The sequence below is a fragment of the Myripristis murdjan genome, chromosome 16 (genome assembly GCF_902150065.1).
Source record: "Myripristis murdjan chromosome 16, fMyrMur1.1, whole genome shotgun sequence".
Taxonomy (NCBI): Eukaryota; Metazoa; Chordata; class Actinopteri; order Holocentriformes; family Holocentridae; genus Myripristis; species Myripristis murdjan.
Genome location: NC_043995.1, coordinates 11,378,949 through 11,400,105, shown reverse-complemented (window position 1 = coordinate 11,400,105; position 21,157 = coordinate 11,378,949). Strand labels below are relative to the sequence as shown.

General features: G+C 42.6%; 2 protein-coding genes across 4 annotated transcripts in view; one reads left to right on the top strand and one right to left on the bottom strand.

Annotated features, from left to right (window-relative positions):
- Positions 1–17,169, top strand: part of snrka (SNF related kinase a) — a 61,336-nt gene extending 44,167 nt beyond the window's left edge. Inside the window, 6 exon segments of the mRNA XM_030071598.1 lie at positions 1,279–1,491; positions 5,952–6,086; positions 11,947–12,148; positions 12,443–12,558; positions 12,931–13,510; positions 13,513–17,169. Of these exon segments, the coding sequence (XP_029927458.1) occupies positions 1,279–1,491; positions 5,952–6,086; positions 11,947–12,148; positions 12,443–12,558; positions 12,931–13,510; positions 13,513–14,124 (1,858 nt within the window). The 3' untranslated portion in view covers positions 14,125–17,169.
- A 694-nt stretch (positions 17,170–17,863) lies between these two features.
- Positions 17,864–21,157, bottom strand: part of ano10a (anoctamin 10a) — a 28,350-nt gene continuing 25,056 nt past the window's right edge. For all 3 annotated transcript variants that reach the window (XM_030071599.1, XM_030071600.1, XM_030071601.1), the window contains exon 15: positions 17,864–19,113. In XM_030071599.1, the coding sequence (XP_029927459.1) occupies positions 19,072–19,113 (42 nt within the window). In that variant the 3' untranslated portion in view covers positions 17,864–19,071. The remainder of the gene's footprint in view (positions 19,114–21,157) is intronic.

Sequence of the window (21,157 nt, the reverse complement as noted above, 5' to 3'; positions counted from 1 at the left end):
AGTCCTGTGTTGGGGAGAAAAAAAAAAATCAGCCTGGGATCCATACTCATTAAAAAATGTTAGTACCGTACCATAGGGAATAAGGCAAAAGTCAGCTTCTGGCCTATTTTGGGTCCAAACCTGCACTTGACAGTCGGCAAGCTCACATTCCTTTATTTTTATTCAGTCCCCGACAGACTGATCTCTGCTGGCTATAAGAGCCTTTAAGCTTGTATAATAAATGTCTTCACAAAGATCTTTTTTTTTCTTCCGGGGTAACATGTCTTTACAGTTTCTTTGTCACACCCACACAGTTTGTTCTTTCCCTTTTTTATTATTATTATTTTTACTTTTTCTTTTTTTTTTTTTTTTTTTTTTTTTTTTGCAAATCAACTAAACATAAATCTTAAGATTTTATGCCTTACTTGTCTGGCTAATTATGCAAGGCACTATTTCAAAGATGGCTTACTTTCAGATGCATGATGCTTTTTTTCTGCAGTATTAATTTTAGCCTTCTCGCCAGATTTCACTTCCCACCTAATCCTATTAAATTGCAATCTCTGCTTTCAGCGGTGTCATTTGCGCGTGGATTTTAAGCTGCCAGCTGACCAGCTGTGATTCCACATCCTCAGCCCTGTCAAAGCCAATGTCTTGTACTGTCTGTCGCCATGTATTGTTACTTGCTTTTTCATAGTGACTTGGTAGCATTAATGTGCCTTTAGCACTGCACAGAGCAAGCTTTTGGGTAACTTAAATGGTGAACTGGCTGTGTACTTGATGTAGCAGTATTTTATGTACTAACACACCTATGTGCCCAGCCCAATGGGTCCTGTGCAGCTTTGAGATTTTAGCAAATGTAGTTGAACATGTTGTAGAACCAATTCCAGAATACTAAAGGATACTGCAACCTTTCACATGCAGGTATGCAGTTAATTACAAGTAAAATGCACAATGTACTTTTCATGCCTCTTAAGTTGCTTTCCACAGCTTCATTTCACAGCAAGCGTTGACAAATGGCCCAATGCCAAAGCAAAACCTAAGAGGAGAATCTAAAACAGCAGTCAGCGAGTGAACCCTCCAAAGAAACATGGACTCATCAGTGTTAGATTATCATTATTTGGCATGCTGAGTCTGTATGAAATTATTCACCTCTTGTCTAGACCAAACATGTTTATGTTTTATGGAAGAGAGCAGATTAATTACCTCAAGGCAGGAATATAATGGCTAACAGATTTTGTTCTTTTTTCTTCCCTGTCATCCACTTCTTTGTTCTTTCTCATTCGTCCCTCCTGTCTCCAGTCTAATAGACCGTATGCTTCAGCGGGACCCCAAGGGCCGGGCGTCCCTGGAGGAGATTGAGGGCCATGCTTGGCTGCAGGGGGTCGACCCGTCACCGGCTACCAAGTACAACACCCCACTGGTTTCTCACAAGAACCTGTCAGAGGAGGAGCACAACAGCATCATACAGCGCATGGTGCTGGGAGACATCGCAGACCGCGAGGCCATAGTGGAGTAAGTAACCACTGATTTCTCTCCTGCACACACACACACACACACACACACACACACACACACACACCAATGAGAACTATACCCACCCATAGCCTCCATGTTGACCTGCAATTACGTTGACAGCAGTCAGAGGACACTAGTAACACCCCGCACTTTCCCTTTCTCATTTTTTGGCTTTGGAAAAAGTCTGTCAGCCTGTTTCTGTGTCACTTCACTGCTGACTTGTGCTGAGCGATATTACATGCCACCCGTATAAGATAAATAGTGTGCCCGAAGCATGCTGACAGCCAGTTAAGTTGAAGAAACTCTCCTTCAGGGTGAGAAAAAGAAATGGAGTTCCTTGGTAGAGCATTGAAGGGGAGAAGAGAGAACAGCTGTTGATTTCAAAATTTACACTTGTTCCTGTCAGCCTTTGTTCCTCACTTTATCTTCATCCCGAGTTTTCCACAGAGCTATAGGAACACCTGTGGTGCTGATAGGCAAACCCACATATATACACATATCTGTGTGTTTCAGTTCTCCGTTTGCACATTTGCCTCCTTTATTAATCCTCCTCCTGCTGTCAGGGCTACAGCACAACAAAATATCACATGTATCTGAATACACCCTCTAATGGGGATTGTTTTTGTGCGGGCTTGTACGCCTGTAGGTGTGTGTGCCTCATCCATAGATGCTGTGATCATATGCGCATAATCTCCTGGGACGATAACAGAGAGCTAAACTGTACATTTGTTGCCCACTGCTTTTACGAGTCAGGCTCCCCCACTAAGCATCAATCATTGATGGGATGTCTGAAGCACATGTATTGGTGGTGCGATAGTCTGCGCGGTAGTTGCACTGTACTCCACATACCTCTTCATATACCCATGAATCATGCAGCTGAGACATAGATTTAGATGGGCTCAGAAATAAATTAAAATGCATTTCCTCACTACCATCACCTAAATTTATCTCTAGTTATTTTTTATTGTTTTTTTTCCATATGAAGAACTGTATGACAGGGCACAGCAATAGTTAGCAGTGCAGTTATAATTATGTGACAGTTATACATCCTGTCATCATTGTTTAGTGTATTTCTTTTCATTCTATTTTATAATAGTAACGGCTGGGTGTTGGCAGGGACCTCATGATGTCATTTTAGTATGAAATAGCAGTTAAACACAGGTGTTACTAATGACATTAAATAAGGTTCTGTTCAGTTTATGTGTGGCAGAGTCTTTGGAACAGAGCCTTCATTAATGTCATGAGCAGCATCTGTGTTTTCCTGCTATTTCATATAAAAAAATAACTGCTGTGGAAAAGGTTTATTGAATGAAAATGGATGAATGTAGCTTAAAACCTCTCACACTAAGGTAAACAACTAAAATATATAAGATATATAGTCGTATGATGAATAGGGTGACAACCTGACTTAAAAAAAAAAGTTATTTAAATGCATATTCTGCTCTATTAAAACAGAATTACTACAATGCACTTACTTGACAGAGCACATAAAAATGTAGATGTCATAACATCACATGAAAATGAAGTGCATAAAATATTGCTACAAATAATATTGCAGTACTCAGTTGTCATTTTTTGTTTTGCACAGTTATAATAATAGTGCTTATAAATCCTTTATGTATTATATAAAATCTAGTTGTCTGAATGGGAGATAGCGGGTGTTGAGGTTATAGTTAAACTCAAGGCTTGATTAAAGGAGCAGTTGGCAGAACCTCTCTTAACTCGAATCAGTGAAGGAAAACACAGTAATTTACCTGCTGATTTTCCTGTGATCATAGCCAGGCCAGCTGCATTGGATGTGAGATAGCAAAACATTCATGCTCAAATATATGCCCAAATTACTCTGTCTACCTGGTTACTTCTGTTTTTTCTACGGCATGCAAGAACACAAGTTTGTTTGTCCTTTCAGATATAGACATTGAAATATATAGTGACTAGTCCTTACAACGTTTTACTGAACAAAATTAAATTGAATTTTTAAAAGAAGGTTGGTAAAGAAGCTAGTGTTCGTTTGAGAAAATAACACATAGTAGACCCTATATATTACAAATGAACGTTGTAGTGAACACAGTGTCAAGCCGTCAATCTGTATGCACAAATGAACAAAAAAGCTCAAACTTTTGCAGTACACACACACTGGATGTACAGTAGGTCTGCACAATATATCATTTCAGCACTGCGCTTGAAAGATGCACTTGATCAGTATATCAAACAACCAAAATAGGCCATACTAGTGGTCCTACCACCACCTGAAAATCAGCTTTATCTGAAAATGAGCGCTGTCTTATTTGGTTGTTAAATCATTTGATCAAGAAACGATCGTGATAAACATTTGAACATTGCACATACAAAGTCCACTTGTAAAGTTTATTAAGAAACGTGTATTTTTTCCAGTACACATTTCATAAACAAACAAACACAACCCTCCTGTGTATGCAGCTGTTGGCAGCAGTCCGGAGGATTTGATTAGTTTGGTCATTAATATGCAGAGCTTCAGCGCTAATCCCATTGGCTGCCGTGGGAGTATGGGAAATGTGGTTCTCTCTCAAGAGGTCATTGGTTACATCAGGGTCAAAGAGGTGAAGAAGTTGTTAAAGGATGGCATTGTGGTGCATGGGGATGGCATACTTTGGGATAATATAGGGATTATTTATGAGGCTATAGATATTGTAGTTTGACATTGCCTGCTTTATCTGGACAAAGTCTTTCAAAGTTTTAAAGTTTCAGAAAACTGGGATAATATCAGCATTTATTTGTGAGGATAATATACCCTGAGCCTATCAGGAGTGCTAATTAGTATATTGAATAACTTCGGTTACATATTGACATCCTGTTGTCTTTTTTTTCAGGAGAGAACTGGTTGACCTGTTTGATTACATAAGCTTAATATAAACATACAAGTGTAACATAATATAGATGCATCACTCATGGTTGTTTACTAGATTTGAGAGAGAAGAAAGGATGTGTTTCTTGGATATGGTCATAATCTACAAATTGCTTTTTTCCTTTAGGTCAAATCATACATCCATAATAATTTAGTAAGTTTAATAGCTGGACAGTTTGAATATTGGTATTATTTCCATAACCTAAGGCTTGCTAGTGTACTGCAGAGGTCTTCAGAATCTCTGACATGTTTCGTTCTGTCTGGCGCATCATCATGTCTGTTGAGTATAGGCTCATAGCTTTGTCAACACAAATATTGTGGTTAGATAATTAGACCCCTGGAACATCACAACCCCCGGGCCTCGTCTGCCGTCACAACTTGCCAGACAAAGCTTGTATTTTGACACGGCACACGACATGGATGACATAACAGTGTTGTGCTGCATTGTGTTCAGCGGTCGTCTGCCACATTGGTTTGCAATCCGACTCCGACTTCTCCCTCCACCTTGCCGGTGTTGGGACATGTCCTCCTCCTGTTGTGTGGTGGCATCGCTCCTCTGCAGGGCGTCTGCTTTTCCTTCAGCGGCTCGGTGTGATAAATTGCGGGTCGGGACCCAGAAGACAGCATGGGCTTAATGCTGCTGAGCACCCCTTTGAGTGAAAATATTTTAACTAGACTGGATCTCAGTGTGACAGACTAAATGTCTCCTTTGGGTGCCTGTCTGGAAAGATTTTAAGAAGCCCTTGCCTCATGCCTTTGTGAAACCTCGGTAGAATATTTTTCCTCCTCCTCCCTCTTGATTTATATACTGGACAGTACATGGAGGCAAGACAAAGGACTTCTGTTTACTCAAATGAGCGAGCAGGGTTCATTGTAATTACTGTGGAAATGTTGATGGGTCAATATGTCAAGTGATTGATAAGGATGATTTCAATGTTCTTAGATCCTATTAGCTTTTATTACAGCATTTTGTCATGTTATTTTCTGTCCCGAGTTTGTTGATGCTGTGACTATTAAATTTCCCTCCAAGATTAATAAATCTCAACCCTGTGCTACAGCACTGTGCCGTCTGCTCTTGTCATCACTTTGCACTGTGCAACATAAGACCCATGATGCAATGGCAAAAACGCTTCTTCTGTGGTGTTGCTGAAATAATTGACTTCCTCTGTGGTGTTTTGACAGTTCTTTTGTGGTGTTATTTTTGACAGCTCTAGAGACCAGCAAATACTAAAACATCACTCCCATATACCATTTATCTTGTTCCGTGGTGTTGGGGACAGTTATATGTGACATTCAAAAGTTGTCTTGCCTGAATTCCTGGAAACCACAAAAGAAATAACTACCACATCATAACCACATCAATTTTTTGTATAATTATGGGGTGTTGGGCTCACAATAATGAGGACATTCAGTACTGTTCTTGACAACCACAACATAGCAACCCTTATCTGTTTTTGTTTTCATAACTCTGTGTATCACTTTTCCCATGTGTCCTGTATTTGTTTATGTTTGCCAGCTGTATATATATGTATGTATATGTATATATAATTGTAATGTAAATGCATGGTTTCAGAGCCCTGGAGACCAACAAATACAACCACATCACAGCCACCTACTACCTGCTAGCAGAGAGGATCCTGAGGGAGAAACAGGAGAAGGAGGTCCAGACCCGCTCCTCAAGCCCAAGCAACATCAAAGCACACTTCAGGTAAAGAAACACACACACACACACACACACACACACACACACACACGCACGCACGCACGCACGCACGCACGCACGCACGCACGCATCAGCACCTCCAGAGAAACAACAAAATGCACACCAAATGGCACACCATGCGTGAAACCATCATCGTTAAAACTTGTATTTGAAATCAAAACCTATCATTCCCATTCCCAACTGCGCTGTATTTGCCTTGCTGCTGCAGCCGAAGCGGATGTTCTTCCTTTTTGGGGGGGTCGGGGAGGGGGGTCAGATAATGACCAGTGCGAGTAAGAAATTTCACTTCTCATCATCATAATGACTATGTGAGTCATGGTGTGCTGAGGAGAGGGTATTTGACCCATCTCGCTCCACTGCTTCAGCCTGCCTGGCCTCATGACAGAGAGCCCAGCCCCAGCCCAGCCCAGCCACAGCCACTTAAGCCTGGGTTAACTCTCACAAGCCTTTATTTCTGTCCCTGGGTCCAGTGGGCCCCCGTCTGCATAGCTGAGAATTGCCCACTGGGCGTAGAGGAGGGAGAGGAGAGCACGGGGGGAGACTGAACTATTCACCGTCCAGGTCTTTCTTCTTGCCTCCTCGCTGACGTTGTTCCTCTTAAAAGGAAGAAGAGGAGAGTTGGAGGGTGCACAGTTATAAAAGGAAGAATGACAGAGGAGAGGAACAAATAAGGAAGAGGGCAGTGAGAAGTTTCCAGGAGGACAGTTCCGATTATAAAGCGCAGACATAACTCTTTCCTCACTCCTCTGTCTGCTGTAGGGGCCATACACTACATCTGTGGATCCTTGAAATGTATGAAAAAGTCTTCTGAATAAATTCAAGGCCTTGAAAGTGTTTAAATGTCTTTTATACTGTTGCTAGAATTAGAAGTCCTGTTTTTCTCACCATATAAAGGCAGACTTTCCTGTGCGGCATATCAACTCTGAAATGAAAACCGTGTAACTTCTCCCCCGATGCACTAATATTCCTCTTCTTGAACTGCCCACGTATATTCTCAGAACCTTTTTTTGCTATATTCAGTTGGAAATTGTCTGTTTTCCCCACTTTTTCTTGAATTAATTTTGTTCTTATATTGGTACTGAAGTCTAGGTAACATGAAAAGTTTATTAAAAGTCTTTGTTTGACTTTGTGAAACCTAGGATACCTTGAAATTTGAGAAAGTATATTGCGAAGGACACGCCTTGATGCAGCTTCATCTTTTACACTCCAGTATTTTAATTAGGAGCGACTTTAATTAGGAATATAAGGGCAATAAGGGCATATAAGCAAATAAAGAGAGGACAAAGCAGTAGAAGTGTCTACAAACAGTTATCCACTGAGCAAAAAGGCCTTTTTTAGATTTATGAGCTTGGGATTTTATTCATGTCAAAGGTACCTTGTTCAAAAGGTCTTTCTTAATGGTGTTTTAGTAGAAACAAAAGTTTTGAAGGAACTTTTCAGGGGAACAGAGATGAGCACTGGAGTGTTTCGCACCCAGATTTTCTGTTAGAGTATAGATTTGACAATACTGTAGTTTATCTACAGAGATCAAAATAGAAGTGCATTCTTATGCAGGGATAACCTTAGGATATTGAGCTGTAGAAGTGACTTCCTCCACACTCTCATAGTGGAGGAAGCAGGAGCAGAGGAAGGAAGGAGGTGTAGGGGGTGTATAGAGGAATGTACATCAGAAGTCTTCAGCCTCTGGTGTATCTCATGTTTAAATAGGAAGGAAAATAATGTGTGTGTGTGTGTGTGTGTGTGTGTGTGTGTGAGTGAGTGTGTGAGAGACAGAGAGAGAGAGACAGAGTGGAAATGAAGAACTGGTTTCTAGTAAGAAAGCTTGTTGGTGCTCGGCTGCAGCTCCTTCGCTCTGCTCTCTGGGTAAAGCGAGAGACTAGAGAGTGGAAGGGCACCAGCAGCAGGTCAGCCTGCGTTACTGAGCCCTGGTGAAATGAAACTCTCTCCAGTCTCCTGTGGTGTGATCCTTGTCTGTGAGGTGGTGACAAATGTGTTTAAAGGAGACCTGCACTAATTGGTTCAGACTGACCCAGATACCAGGGGACATTCACGCTCTCTCTCACACACACACACACACACACACACACACACACACACGACTTGATAACAGAAGTTGTGTCTCTCACCAAATGGGATGTCAGGCACCCTCTTTGCAATACTTGGTCCCCATCAGCTAGATTACCAGGGGATTTTTTTTTTTTTTTTGCATATGTGGGTGTTGCATATTAAAGGGATAGTTCACCCATTTTGAAAAACCTGATCCCCTAGTTATTATGTAGAACAGTAGTGGTGTTATCTTGTTCTCATCATTGCTGAGAGCTGGATCTTGGCTGGATGCTCCAAATGCTAACTGTTAGCCTCCTGCCACTAAGTGGACTTCCTCACAGCTAACATTATAAAAAAATAACCATATTAATCCCCTCAGATCGAAGCTTATTCTTAGTGTTTGCTTTTGCTTTCTTCATTGAACACACATATGCATGTTGGAGTACTGAAAGATAACTGAGAAGTAATGTTGTCATTAGCTTCTTCTTTTCCCCCACTCCCTTTAAGCGATGCTTTAAGGGACCTTTAAGGTTGTGTAAATACACGTATGTCCTCAATGTGTGTGCAGGCACCAGTGCTACACTGGACTTCCCACATAAGGCTGTTTGAGACTAACAAAATAATTTGCTTGAGGTTTGTTGCTGTGGCTGCAAGACCAAAACACTTACCCAATCACAAACAGTTGTGTAAAGACAATGTCCAATGGTATGCAAGTTTCTTATCCAATCATGAGCAACCTCCCTTCAGTTGTAAACTTGTGAGTCACTGGTGTGGATGTGTAGTAGCACTGGGTGACAAATAATGAACAGACATTTTTTAACAGATCATTCTCAAGCTCTAATTATACTGAGTTTGGTATGTTGTGAATCTCCCACTGAGTTTCCCATGAAACATCTTCCAGTGTGCTTATCCTTTTATGATCTATGTACGTACTAGAGGCTACTGTAAACCGGGATCAGATTCCTTGTTTGCAAAAGCACACTTGGCCATTAGAGTTTTTGCGGTTTTTTTCCACGGTGTGAATGAAGTTTCATTTTTCAGCTTGGTTTGTAATTATGTTTTATACAGTATATTTGCATAACTAAGCAGTATTACAGACTGCACTTTGCAAATTAATAATAATAAGTTGTAATAATAAATAAACACATACATCATTTAGGAAACCACTAGTATGGTGTTTCAAGTCACCATGTAAAATGTAATGATACAGTCAAAAAATAATAAAATAGTTGACTCCAGTGAAGTATTACATTGGTATTATTAGTGTGCCCTGCCCTCTACTGGGCTAAAAGATATGCATGCTTAATTGCAGTTACTGCGTATCTGTAATAATTACGTAATTCACATTTATTCCATTACCTTTCCATTACCTTGAACACTTATTATAGTTGTTGCTTTTCATGTTTAACTTATCACAACTAACTCACTCATTGGAGTCATTTTCCCCAAAGGAGTAGCATAGCACTAGCAACAATCGATTTAAAAATAAAACGTGTGAATGAAAATTCACCATGATGATGTTAGGTGTTTCGTTTTATCTCATGGAACAAAATGTGGCTCGTAAGTCTCTGAGTGTGCTCAGGCTATTTTATTTTTTTTATTGGGTTTCTTGCACATCCCCCTCATATTTTCCACTGGGATTTGTGGCTGTACAGTGAATGGTGGAAATGGCAATTCACAGCCTACAACGTAACGTCAGACATGAGTTCTCGCTAGGAGTATTGGAAGGCGCTGTTATACATGCAAGTAAATATAGCCTGCCGCTAAATCACCAGCAGCAAGAGCCATAACAGCTGTGCTAGCAACCGTTTACATCCACATTTATAGCACAGCATGTCCTATTGTTCACCGTAGGCCAACAACTGGCCAGTTTTTTTGTTTTTTTTTAACTACCTGCTTCAACTGTTTTCATTTGAAAACAGTTGAAACAAAATAGACTATTTGTTTCATTTATTCATTTTACTGGCTATATTGGGTGAGTGTGACAGTGTGTAAATGTTCAGAGTTATGATTATAGGCTGAGTATAAGCTGTCAAAAGCTTGCATTAGCGTTGCATGAGTTAAAGTGAATGGCAGCACATCACCAAAAAAAGGTAGCCACTGTGATTGTGTGCACACTTCTTCCTGTGCACTTAATGGTGCTGTGTGAGTCTGTGTGTGCAGGGTGTTTGCCTGTCTGTCTGTATGTATGCAGAAGACACACTCTCTGAGTGCAAGTGTGCACTCAAGTCAGCAAAAGTACACACGTGTGTGCTGAGTCTGACGGCTGCTCGAGTGTGTGTTGAGCTAACAGAGATGGCCACCATGGGAATAATTGTTTTCTGACTGTAACTGCTTCGCCAAGGGACCAGCTCGAGCTTACTGTTTGTTTTCAGCTCTTTGCTGTCAACAGAAACCTTCCAGAAGACTGTTTGCCGAGCTGTATAATCAAGTTCAGCAATTCACTCACTGCCACAAACACCATCCCTTCAAATGGCATATCTATCTATCTATCTATCTATCTATCTATCTGTGTATCTGTGTATCTATTTATCTGTCTATCTCTCTCTCTCTCTCTCTCTCTCTCTCTCTCTCTCTACATATATGGTCATCTCAGAACAATTGTCATCATCCAGAATTGAAACTGAATGGCTTGTGCCCTGCATTTAGCATTAGAGGACGAATAGGCAGGCTATATAATGCTTTGCTTATACTGTAAATAGATGTCCTGTATGTAGTCTCAAATTACACCAAAGCATTTACATAATAAGAATGGTACAGCTAATGATTGTTCCAAGAATTGGCATACAAACACACACACACACACACACACACACACACACACACACACACACACACACACACACACACACACACACACACACACACACACACACACACACACACACATACACACACACTGGAAACGGTTAAAATCCTATTCATATAATTCCTGGGTATTCTTACATGTGTTGGCTGCTTGACTTGCAGTTATTGTACAAGCAGACAGAATGACACTATCTCCCAGTATAAGCTGAACTGTAATGATACTGAGCCTTTACACTGACTGACATTCAGAGCTCTCCCTCCCTTGTGCCACTGACTAATCGGCTTTACAAACTCAATTTTTCCTTTTTTGCAGGTCTATGCAGACTGCATTTAATTGGTGCATTACTCATTGTCATTGAGTTCATGGTTTAGCCAGCACTGAAAAAAGATACACAGTTGAGTTGTTGTGCAGTAGCTCTATACAACAATGACAAACAGCAAATAAAGCACAGCATGGACATAAATAACTTCTGGTCAAAAGCACAGTCATTGCATTCATTTTATTGGTGGAGCCCTTTTTTTTTTTAAATCAAAAAAGACCTATTAGATTAAATTAATGAGATGGTAGAGTTCAGTGGTGACTAGCTTTTCAGTGAGGAAGCTGAGTTATTGATCCTCCTCTAGTCAGCATGACCTTTACATAATTCAGTACTTGACAACATATAAACTGCATCTTAAAAATCACTGGAAAACCACTTTCCCCTCTTCTTTTTGGATCGCTTGCAAATTGGGTGTGTAATTTGTACTTTTATTTATGTAATATGCACACACACACACACACACGTAAAGCTAGGAAAAGTTGGAAAATAAATATCTCTATTTACAGCAAATCCTCTGTTAATATTAGAGGTTATCTGTTTTTCCCTAAGTGTGTTGGAAAGTGAGTGAAGGCCTTTAATCATCCAAAGAGCTAAAAGCCAAGGAGTGAACTAATGCATTAAACTCAAATTTTATCTTCACCCCTCTTAACCCTCCTCCCCTCCCTTTGCAGGCAGTCATGGCCCACCAGAGTGGACATGCACCAGGACATCGAGGACAGCCTGGCTGCCTCCTCCATCTCCCATGCTGGGGGACCCCAGTCGCCGGCCCGCAGCGCTGAGAATCTGCTCAATGGGCATCGCTCCAAGGGCCTGATGGAGCTGGGCCGACGAGAGGAAACCACAGTGACAGACTCTCCAGGACAGTCAGCACAGGTACCGTCTTCTCTGCCACAAGTTGAAATTTCTTTTTAACGCTGTGGGGGAAACAGCAAGTTCAAAAGAATCTGACCCAGTTTGTTTCAAAGTTTTTTCTTTCCCAGTTTGCCATTAGTTCCTTGGAGCCCTAAAGGCTCAAACAGCAGAACTCAGCCAGCACCTTTATACTAAATTAAAGTTATCCACCCCAAGACTTGTACATAGTTACACAGACAGTTCTCCAAGGTACCTTAGTGACCTGTTTTAATGTATTTTACTAAATTTGGCTGATCCTGTTTCATCCGGTTCCAGGGAGCCAGTGCTGCCACCCTGGGCCTTGCTTCTGGATCTGGCTCTGGGCTCCACAGGACCCCCACACCCTCCACCTCAGCTTCAGCCTCCACCAAACAGCGAACCTGCCTGTTCAGGTATAATACAGTTATAATCAGTTAGATTCTGTTTTCACAGCTCCAAATTATTGGCTCTGTGGGTGTGAATGTGCTATGAATATCAAAAATCTACACACCCCTTTAGCATTTTCAAATTTTAATTGCCTTGAGGCTTGAAGTGAAAATAATTTAATGTTTTGCTTTTTAGTTGGATAAAGTAACCATCAGAGTCATGATGAAAACAAAAGGCAAAAAAGTACAAATGGAAAACTTAAACATCAAATAAATGAGCACACCCTTCATGGAATAAATATATATTTACATGTAACTTTGAATGTGTGGCATGTACCCTGGAGAAGAAAAAAATGGAAACAAAATCAGTAATCTGCCTTATCTGTCCTTGTCTCTCAGGGTGGAGGAGGACGAGGAGGAGGAGGAGGAGCAGGACCCGTCTCCTCTCCCCACCCAGGTGATCCTGCGGCGTAAGCCCCCGTCCATCACCAACCGCCTCACCTCCAGGAAGAGCGCCCCCGTGCTCAACCAGATCTTTGAGGAAGAGGGAGAATCCGATGACGACTTCGACATGGATGAGGGCCTGCCACCGAAACTCAGCCGCCTCAAGATGAACATGGCCGGAAACTCTGCAGCGGCAGGGGCCGCCAACCTAACCTCCGGCTCCGGGTCCACGTCACCCCCGGGGCAGACGCAGAAACGCTACCACCGCCGCAAGAGCCAGGGCCGGGGCTCGTCGTGTTCGAGCTCGGAGACGAGCGATGACGACTCGGAGAGCCACCGGCGACGCTTGGACAAGGACTCTGGCTTCGGCTACGGCTGGAACCGAAGGGACAGCAGCGAGGGGCCTCCAGGGAGCTCAGGGGGCAACGGGGGAGGCAGCAGCTCAGGGCAGGGCAAGCCACCAGGAGAGGGAGGTGGCTCCTCCGGACCAGACAGGGGGAGCCCTCCTGGAGGGGTGGAAATGGAGGGGGAGGTCAGGGAGGTGGAGGAGGAGGGGGAGGGGGAGGGGGAGGGGGTAACAAAGGGCAAGGCAGCCCCTCGAGTTGTTGTAACAACAGTAGCACTACCAACCCCTCCATAAACTCTTCGTCGAGGTCGTCGCGCACGGCGACCCGCAGCACAGAGCTGGTAGAAAGCCTGAAGCTGATGAGCCTGTGCCTCAGCTCGCAGCTCCAGCACCAGAAGTCGAGGAGTCGAGGAGGAGGCGGAAGCGGGGGGAGGTTCATCATAGACCCTCGGAGTCTCTCGGGAGGGAGCGTGAAAATCCAGGAGAAATCCACGTGGAAGATGTGCATCGGCTCCAACGGGAGCCTGGACACCATCACGCTCCCCACCACTGCCCTGCCCCGCACACACACGGCGCACCACCACACACACACGCACCGAAAGGTGGTGCCGCAGGGCTCGCCGGGCCTGCAGGCGGGGCCGGGCGGCAGGAACAGTCATGACAACTTGAGCAGTCTGAAGAACGGCGTGCTCCAACTACCTCTGTGTGAGAAGACCATCTCTGTCAACATTCAGCGGGGCGGAGGCTCCAGGGATGGCCTGCTCTGTACCTCAGCTCCAGCCAGCTGCTGCCAGGTCATCTGAAGCCAACGTCCCCGCTGCTTCGACCTAGTACACCCCCCTCTGGACCATCAGTCAACCCCCACCACCCTCAACCCGGGCTCCATTTGTCCCCTCCTGCCTGTTTTTTTATCAGCCTCTCAATCCCCTCTTTCAGCCCCTTTTCACATCATCCCTCCAAAGTCACAAGAAACACCCCTCCATGCCACTCATATATCTCTTTTCTCCTCACCACCTCTCTCCATATCATTTATTCAAACACTCCATTCCCTCTGTCAGACTCACTCTTTTCAGTTTCTTCTTGTTTGGCTGTAGCAGATACCTGACCTCACAGCACCTCACCACCGACATCACACCTGCCTTCTGCTGTTGTCTTAACCACTCAGCACTGCGTCGCCCCGCTCTCACTTTCTTGTTGTTTTATTAGTTGTACTGCTCTGCGTAATGTATGTACGAGGTGCATGCTGCTTGTGGTTAATTTGCTCTCCAGCTTTCATTAGTGTGTGTTTCAGTTTTCCTTTTTGTTCTGCTCTCACCCCCCTCCCGCAGAATGCTTTTGAACTGTTTTTAGGGTGGTGTTGATTGTAACAGCTCACAACTATGTGGAGGGTTTGATTTTATTTTATGGCAACTTGATTGAATTTGGAAAAAGACCAAATTTTTTTTCCACAAGAGGCGGTAGTAGGGCATGGTAGCTGAACGGGCAAGCACTTAAAAGGAACTATGAGAGTTATTACAGCGATATAGCTCCTCACTAGCACTGGAAAGTACAGGGCAGCTGAGTGGAGGGGAGGGAGGAGCGGAGCCATCAGCGGAGGAGGAAAGAGCAGATCTCCATGTCAACACACAGGCCCTGTGTGCACACTCCTGAAACGCATCCGTCTCTCTTTCCCTCCGGCCTCCTTTCCCTCCTCTCCTCTGACTTTTGGTCCACTTTTAATGCCTACCTAGTATCCATGGAGAAATCATTGATCAGACAGTGCTGGATTAGTTCAGCCACGTCAAGATATCTGATAAGTAAGGGAAGAGGAAAGGGTTTATATTTGTGTTAGTGACCTCATTTTTAAAAGTTGATGGAGAACTCCAGTCTGGACAGTGCTTTTTACTCCATATTGCACTCAGACAATCTGTTTCATGTTCTTTTTATTTTCATTTTTATTTTTATTTTTTTTAATGCATGGATTTGAAATGTAATTTTAACCAGCTCTCACACATCAATTTGCAGACCCCAGCAGTCACAAAGTCCATTTCAGACCCCTTTAAATTTGGATAAGTGCCGCTTTATAAAGACTACTTGTGTTTTTAATCTTAAAAAAAAAATGGGACCGTAAGGGAAAAGTGTGGTGATTCATCAAAGTCTGCTTCAAGTGCACTCCTCCATGGCAGCATAAAGATATCCGTTCAGGTTATAGTACACAATACTGTAGCAGATTAATGCTCATAATCACACCATCTTCACCAACACGTTGTGGACACTTTACTCAAGTCATGCTGGGAAATCGCTTGACAATGAAAATGTTACTGCTGACCATGCATTTCTAAATCAGGTATGTTTTTTTGTTTGTTTGTTTGTTTTGTTTATTCCTGTTGCATAATCTGCATGTACACAGCGACTGTAACGGACGCCAGTGCGTTCAGCTAGTGTTTGTTGTTTGTGCTGATTCTCAGAGTAAAGAAAGAGTTCATTAAACCACAAAGTCGGCATGACTCTAAAAAAAAAAAAAAAAAAAGAAGAAGAACAGGGCCCAGTGGACATGAAAACACAAAGATCGTCATCATGAGAATCCTCGTACTAGCTTAAAAGAATTTTAATGTATTTTGATTTGACCTCTGCAAAGTCCCTTCAGTCCCATTTGCACCCACATGTAAGCTTGACTTTTGTTTTTTAACCTGTTGACTTTGTGTTCTGTCCAGACAGGCAGGCTTTGTCCGTTTCTTTTTTTTTTTTTTTTTTAAGGGTGTTTGCTGAGTATGTATATATGTTGAAAACAAAGGTTTATTTTTCAACTTTTTTGAGCGATCTGCTGTTTTTAAAAATGCTGTGTCGATGTGGGCCCTTAAGTTGACACGTCAAGTCGATGCCTATGTGAAGTCTCTCATCGGTTAGAACAAGCGTGTGTGTCTAAGTGCACGTGCAGACAGCTGTGTTTATGCGTGCATGTGAGTGTGTGTGCACGCGTGTGTGTGTGTGTGTGTGCGTGTGTGTTCCCCGTTAACCTCATGAACAAGGGAGGTTTGTAACTCAGTGATTTCGTAAGAACACACCTCTGCAGGAGAATAGGCTTTTGACTTACTAGCTTTAAAGGACCTGGCAAAGAGATGAACGAGAGAACAAATGAAAGAGAAGAAGAAACAGGGCTAGGGGAACGGGGAAATACTTTAAGGGCATTGGCAATAAGCTATACAGTATGTTGCAGCTATCTGTACATAAACATTTTTCATTCATTTTGGAATTTTTTTTTTTTTTTTCATTTTTTTTTTTTAAATTCCAAACCTGTGCAGCCTTAGAACGGCCACATTGGACTGAAAAGAAAAAAAAGGAGAAAGCTACCTTTATGTTTTTTTTTTCTTTTCGTTTGTTGTCCTTGATTTTTCTTTTTAAAAACAAAAATGTGTGTAAATAGAGTTGTAAATATGGTGCTCTTTCTCTTTATCTAGAACAGCGGAGTGAACCTTTTGGTGCATAGCTGTACAGTAATATAGCCTTATTATAATTAGTAATATGGGTGTCTGAGAAAAATAAAAATGTGTGAGAAAAACGACACGAATTCTATTCATAATGTCAAGTCTCTTGACTGTTGTCTTACTCAGCTGTATCCAGGTGAATGACATGTGCATGTGTTTCAATGTTTGACATTATCGCTCCTATGACACTGAGAGGAGAGGAGAGAATCACCCACAGACATGATGTTACTGGACCAAAACCGACAGAAGAGGAAAAAGGAAAAAAAAAAGTTTGAAATGACAGAATTATTCAGTGTATTATTCTGTAGTTGATACCTGTTGTCAAACGTTACATATAGCTATGGTAATATCCAAAAATAAAATGTTGTGGAAAACTCTGTCTCATATTTGGGTCTTGTGAGTCTTTTTTTTTTTTTTTCTTTGGGTTTGGCTCAAACTTGGGGTATGACTCATGCTGCATGCTGCGAGAGATTCTCCATGACTGAACTGAAATTGGAAAAAGATCTTAAATTGATAAATTCAAAAATGAAGTGCTCTCAGTTTAGTGAATGATGCCTCTGGTGCTGGAATGGCCACATTTTTTTATTTAGTAGAAAATGAATTGGGATCGGATTTTGGAAAGATGAGTGACTTTTAACTTGGTGAACCTAACATGAGTGCAGAGATAGATGATCAGCCGTCCAGGCCAGAAACTTTAATATCTAAAGGCGTGATCCGGGTCATGGGAGGCGCTGAAAGGCAGTCGGTGGTGATTAAGAGGCCACCTGACACCGGAGAGGTTACGCTCTCTCTGCTGGACACGCTGAGCTCACCCCGCCTCGCCACTCGTATAACCTAGAAGCTTCCAGACCCGCTGGTATTCATACCTCGATCTTTCTATGAACTCATTTCTCTCACATGAGCTGCACTCACCCAGGAATATGTAGCAAATATCTTTTGATTTTGCATCTGGGAAACTCTTCACCATTGGCCTGGTAGCTCTACAGCCTGTTTAACATGCAGTTCAGAGTCTAGCACGTTTATGGCTTTAGGCAATTACATCCAATAATCACACACATAAAAAGAGTCACACTTTATGTAATTGCACTTTGATTTATTTGAGCCAGGGGTTGCAGAATGTGTCACTTTGGTTTCATTCTGCTTTTTCCCTGATAATTCCAACACATTTGGGAATACTGTAAATACCACTGGTTGGTCTAAGTATACAAAACAAAGTTGCTGATAGGCTTTGCATAGTGCATGTCTATATTTTAAAATAAATAATAACTCATCCTCTGACTTATTAGGAGCACTAGTGTTGAAACAAACTTAAATGACAGCTGTGCCGTTCGTACAATATTTTAGATCATAGATTTTTTTTTTTTTTTTTCAATCAGATAATACCCTGTTTGTGTTTAACATGCATAGATAAAGGGACAGTCCACCAAAAATCAATATTTTTACGGAGGTTTTGGAATGCAGAGCCACACCAGGACTCCCAAGACACACAAAACCGTTCTGAAGTCCATTTTTCAAGCAGCTGCAGTGCTTAAAGATGCTGCTCGCTGTTACACTGTGATAGTGAAGTGTGTTGACTGTGTGTACTCGATCATCCCGTATACTTCAATAGTAATTATGTTAATAGGTGGGCATGTTTTTCAAGGCCTGAAAAACGGCGTGCTGTCTAACGCATAATCCTTCAGCAACTCTGTTGATTAAATGTGACCTCAGAAGCTGGGAAAGAGAATGTATCATGAGGAAAAACTATTTTCATGAAAAGTGCTGGGTGTGTGATCAATACTTGCTACTGTACAGTATGTATAGAGAATTCTCCGTTGATTTGAACACCTTTCAGGTCCTTGCTAAATCCCTCACCGATAACCCATAAATGTGACACTTGTCCAGCCCACCACCCCCAAATACAGCCTGGTTACAGTACATTCGATGTGAAGGCCAACAGAATACATTTGGTAAACAGTCGTGGTCTATTCTGAACAACACTGTACAGTATTTCTCTATTGCTAGCGAGAATAAGAGATGCTCAACCTCATTTTACTTTAGTGTTGCAGTGAAGATATAAATATAGTACAGCCCGACACAAAAACTCAGCAACAGAAAACATCCAACACTCTTTTTAAATCTTTTTCGACATTGTATCGTAATACATATATGCATTAATACATATATGCGGGGATAAGCCTGCCAGTCAGCGAGGCGGTGTAAACAGCAGTTTGATTTGTTAAAAACCGCGTGAAGCTGTCCTCAGTGGTCGATCAGTATCTGTAGGCTGCTGCTCTCCTCTCTCCCTCACTGGGCAGCCTTACTGAGCTCCGAGGTCTCGAGAATTTTCTGAAACACAAAGGAGAAGCAGAACCAGATTAATGTGCGTTTGTTTTGCCAGGAAAAAGGTGCGGTGTAGTCTGTGGGCGATTTGATATGAGGTGAGCAGGGCTGGCATCCATCCTGCTTTGCTCGCCATAAATTCTGGGGGTAAAATGGAGCAGAAATAACACTCTGTCTTCCCGCCATCATGTGAACAAACTGGCCAGGTCTTGAGAGTTATGAAGAATGAGGGAGTGTGAAGAATGAGAAGGTACTGCCTGTTTTCATCTGGGTATGACTTTGGCTACACAATCAAATTGTAATAAACATATAATAAACTGAGAGAGGGACTTTAACTCAAAATGAAAAAAGTGCTACGACATTGATGGATATTTGAGTTGACAAGGAAGGCGGAGGGAAAAATCCATAATATGCATGATTAATAATAACAGAGGTTTTCATTTCTCTGAGTCGGGGCACAAGCTGCCCCAAGGATATTGTAGAAGTCAAGTAAAGACAAAAAAGTTGTAAACAACAGTGCACTGCTGGGTGCTACCTGTTTTATAAGACACCCAGAGGCACTGCCGTCTCTCTTTCTGTCTCTGTCTCCCTCTCTCACCCTCTCTCCTGAAATGTCATTATGTTTGGCAGAGAGGGAAGCAGAGCTTTTAAAATAGCATTACATCTTGACAGGACAGCGGCTCTGGTGCTCTTTGCAGAGGCCTGGAGAGTCTCAGCCAGATTGAGTTGGTCAGGGGCCGGGCTCTGTTTATTTGGCTTGCCGGGATGATACAGGGATCTTGGAATGACAGCGAGGTATTGTTTGTGCCGCTCTGCTGACAGCACATATCTCACCGTGGATCAAGGGGTCGCCGAGCTGGACAGGCCAGCTCATCGCCATCGACGCGGGCTGGAGTTACACTGCCGGCAAAAACCTGATCCGCCACGCCGCAGATCTGATCTTTTCACAGCTGTCCAAACACGAGAGAATCCAATCCCGTGGGATGTTTTTTCTCCCAAGGTTAAACGGCAGTGGAAAGGCCAGCTCTGGGTCACATGGCCATAAAAAAAGATCAGATTCGAGGTAGGTGTGTAAATGGAGACTTGCTGTACAGGCAATCTGTGGTTCTCGTTTTCACCGTCAGTGTAGACCGCTCCCGTCAGCCGTGATGCCACTGCGACAGTTCCTGATTGCTGATTAATAAATTGCGGTCCAAGACTTTGCATCAAAGAAACCCCTTTTTCCCCTGACGGTTATCTTGGCAGAGTTACATTTTAATCAATTAATTCCTCAGTGCCTCCAGCCAGAGGCAAAGCCAGCAAATTACATTTGGGGTTCAGATGTGTTGGATGTTATTAAGGTTTCTGTCCCGTAGACTGATCAACGGTTGGGGGGAGGAGGGGCAGCTGTGCTGAGACAGGCATTTAGATCCAATACTGATTCTTCAGGGGAAGCAGAGGGGTTAAATACTTATGGATTCCCTCAGGAACAGAAAGGAGAGATTAATTATTTTTAATAGCAAGGAAAGACAGTATCTTTCCCCTCGGGGAGAAGCAAATTAAAAAATACTAGAACAATTAAGCAAAATATTCTTGAAATCACAGTATGGCCAAGTGCAATGTCCAGATCGTAGAAGCTGCATGTTCTTTTTCTGAGAAAAATGTGTGACAAAATATAACGGTGCTCCAGAGATGCCTTGGCCTACAAATCATGTTCTCCAGACATAAAAACACATGTTTGTTTGGCACAGACCTCAGCAAAACATGGCATCACTGTTTTCATCACCTCTCTGTATTAGATGGGAGTAGCTGGGTAGGGTGTCCTCCTGAGCACATAGAGGAGTATCAGGGTCAGGAAGGCTTGCACAACTTGGACAGCCTCTCATTTTCAATTTTAGCGTTGTAATCTGCCGCTTAAAATGTCTCTTCCTGTGTCAGGGTGTTCATGTTAGAGGGATTGCTGTCTGCTAAATGCACTTTTTGACTGATCAACTCTCCCGGCTGTCAAAACTCCTCTCTCAGTACTCTTAGTGTCTGCCCCTGACGCCTTTGCCTTTGGTGATCCCACTGC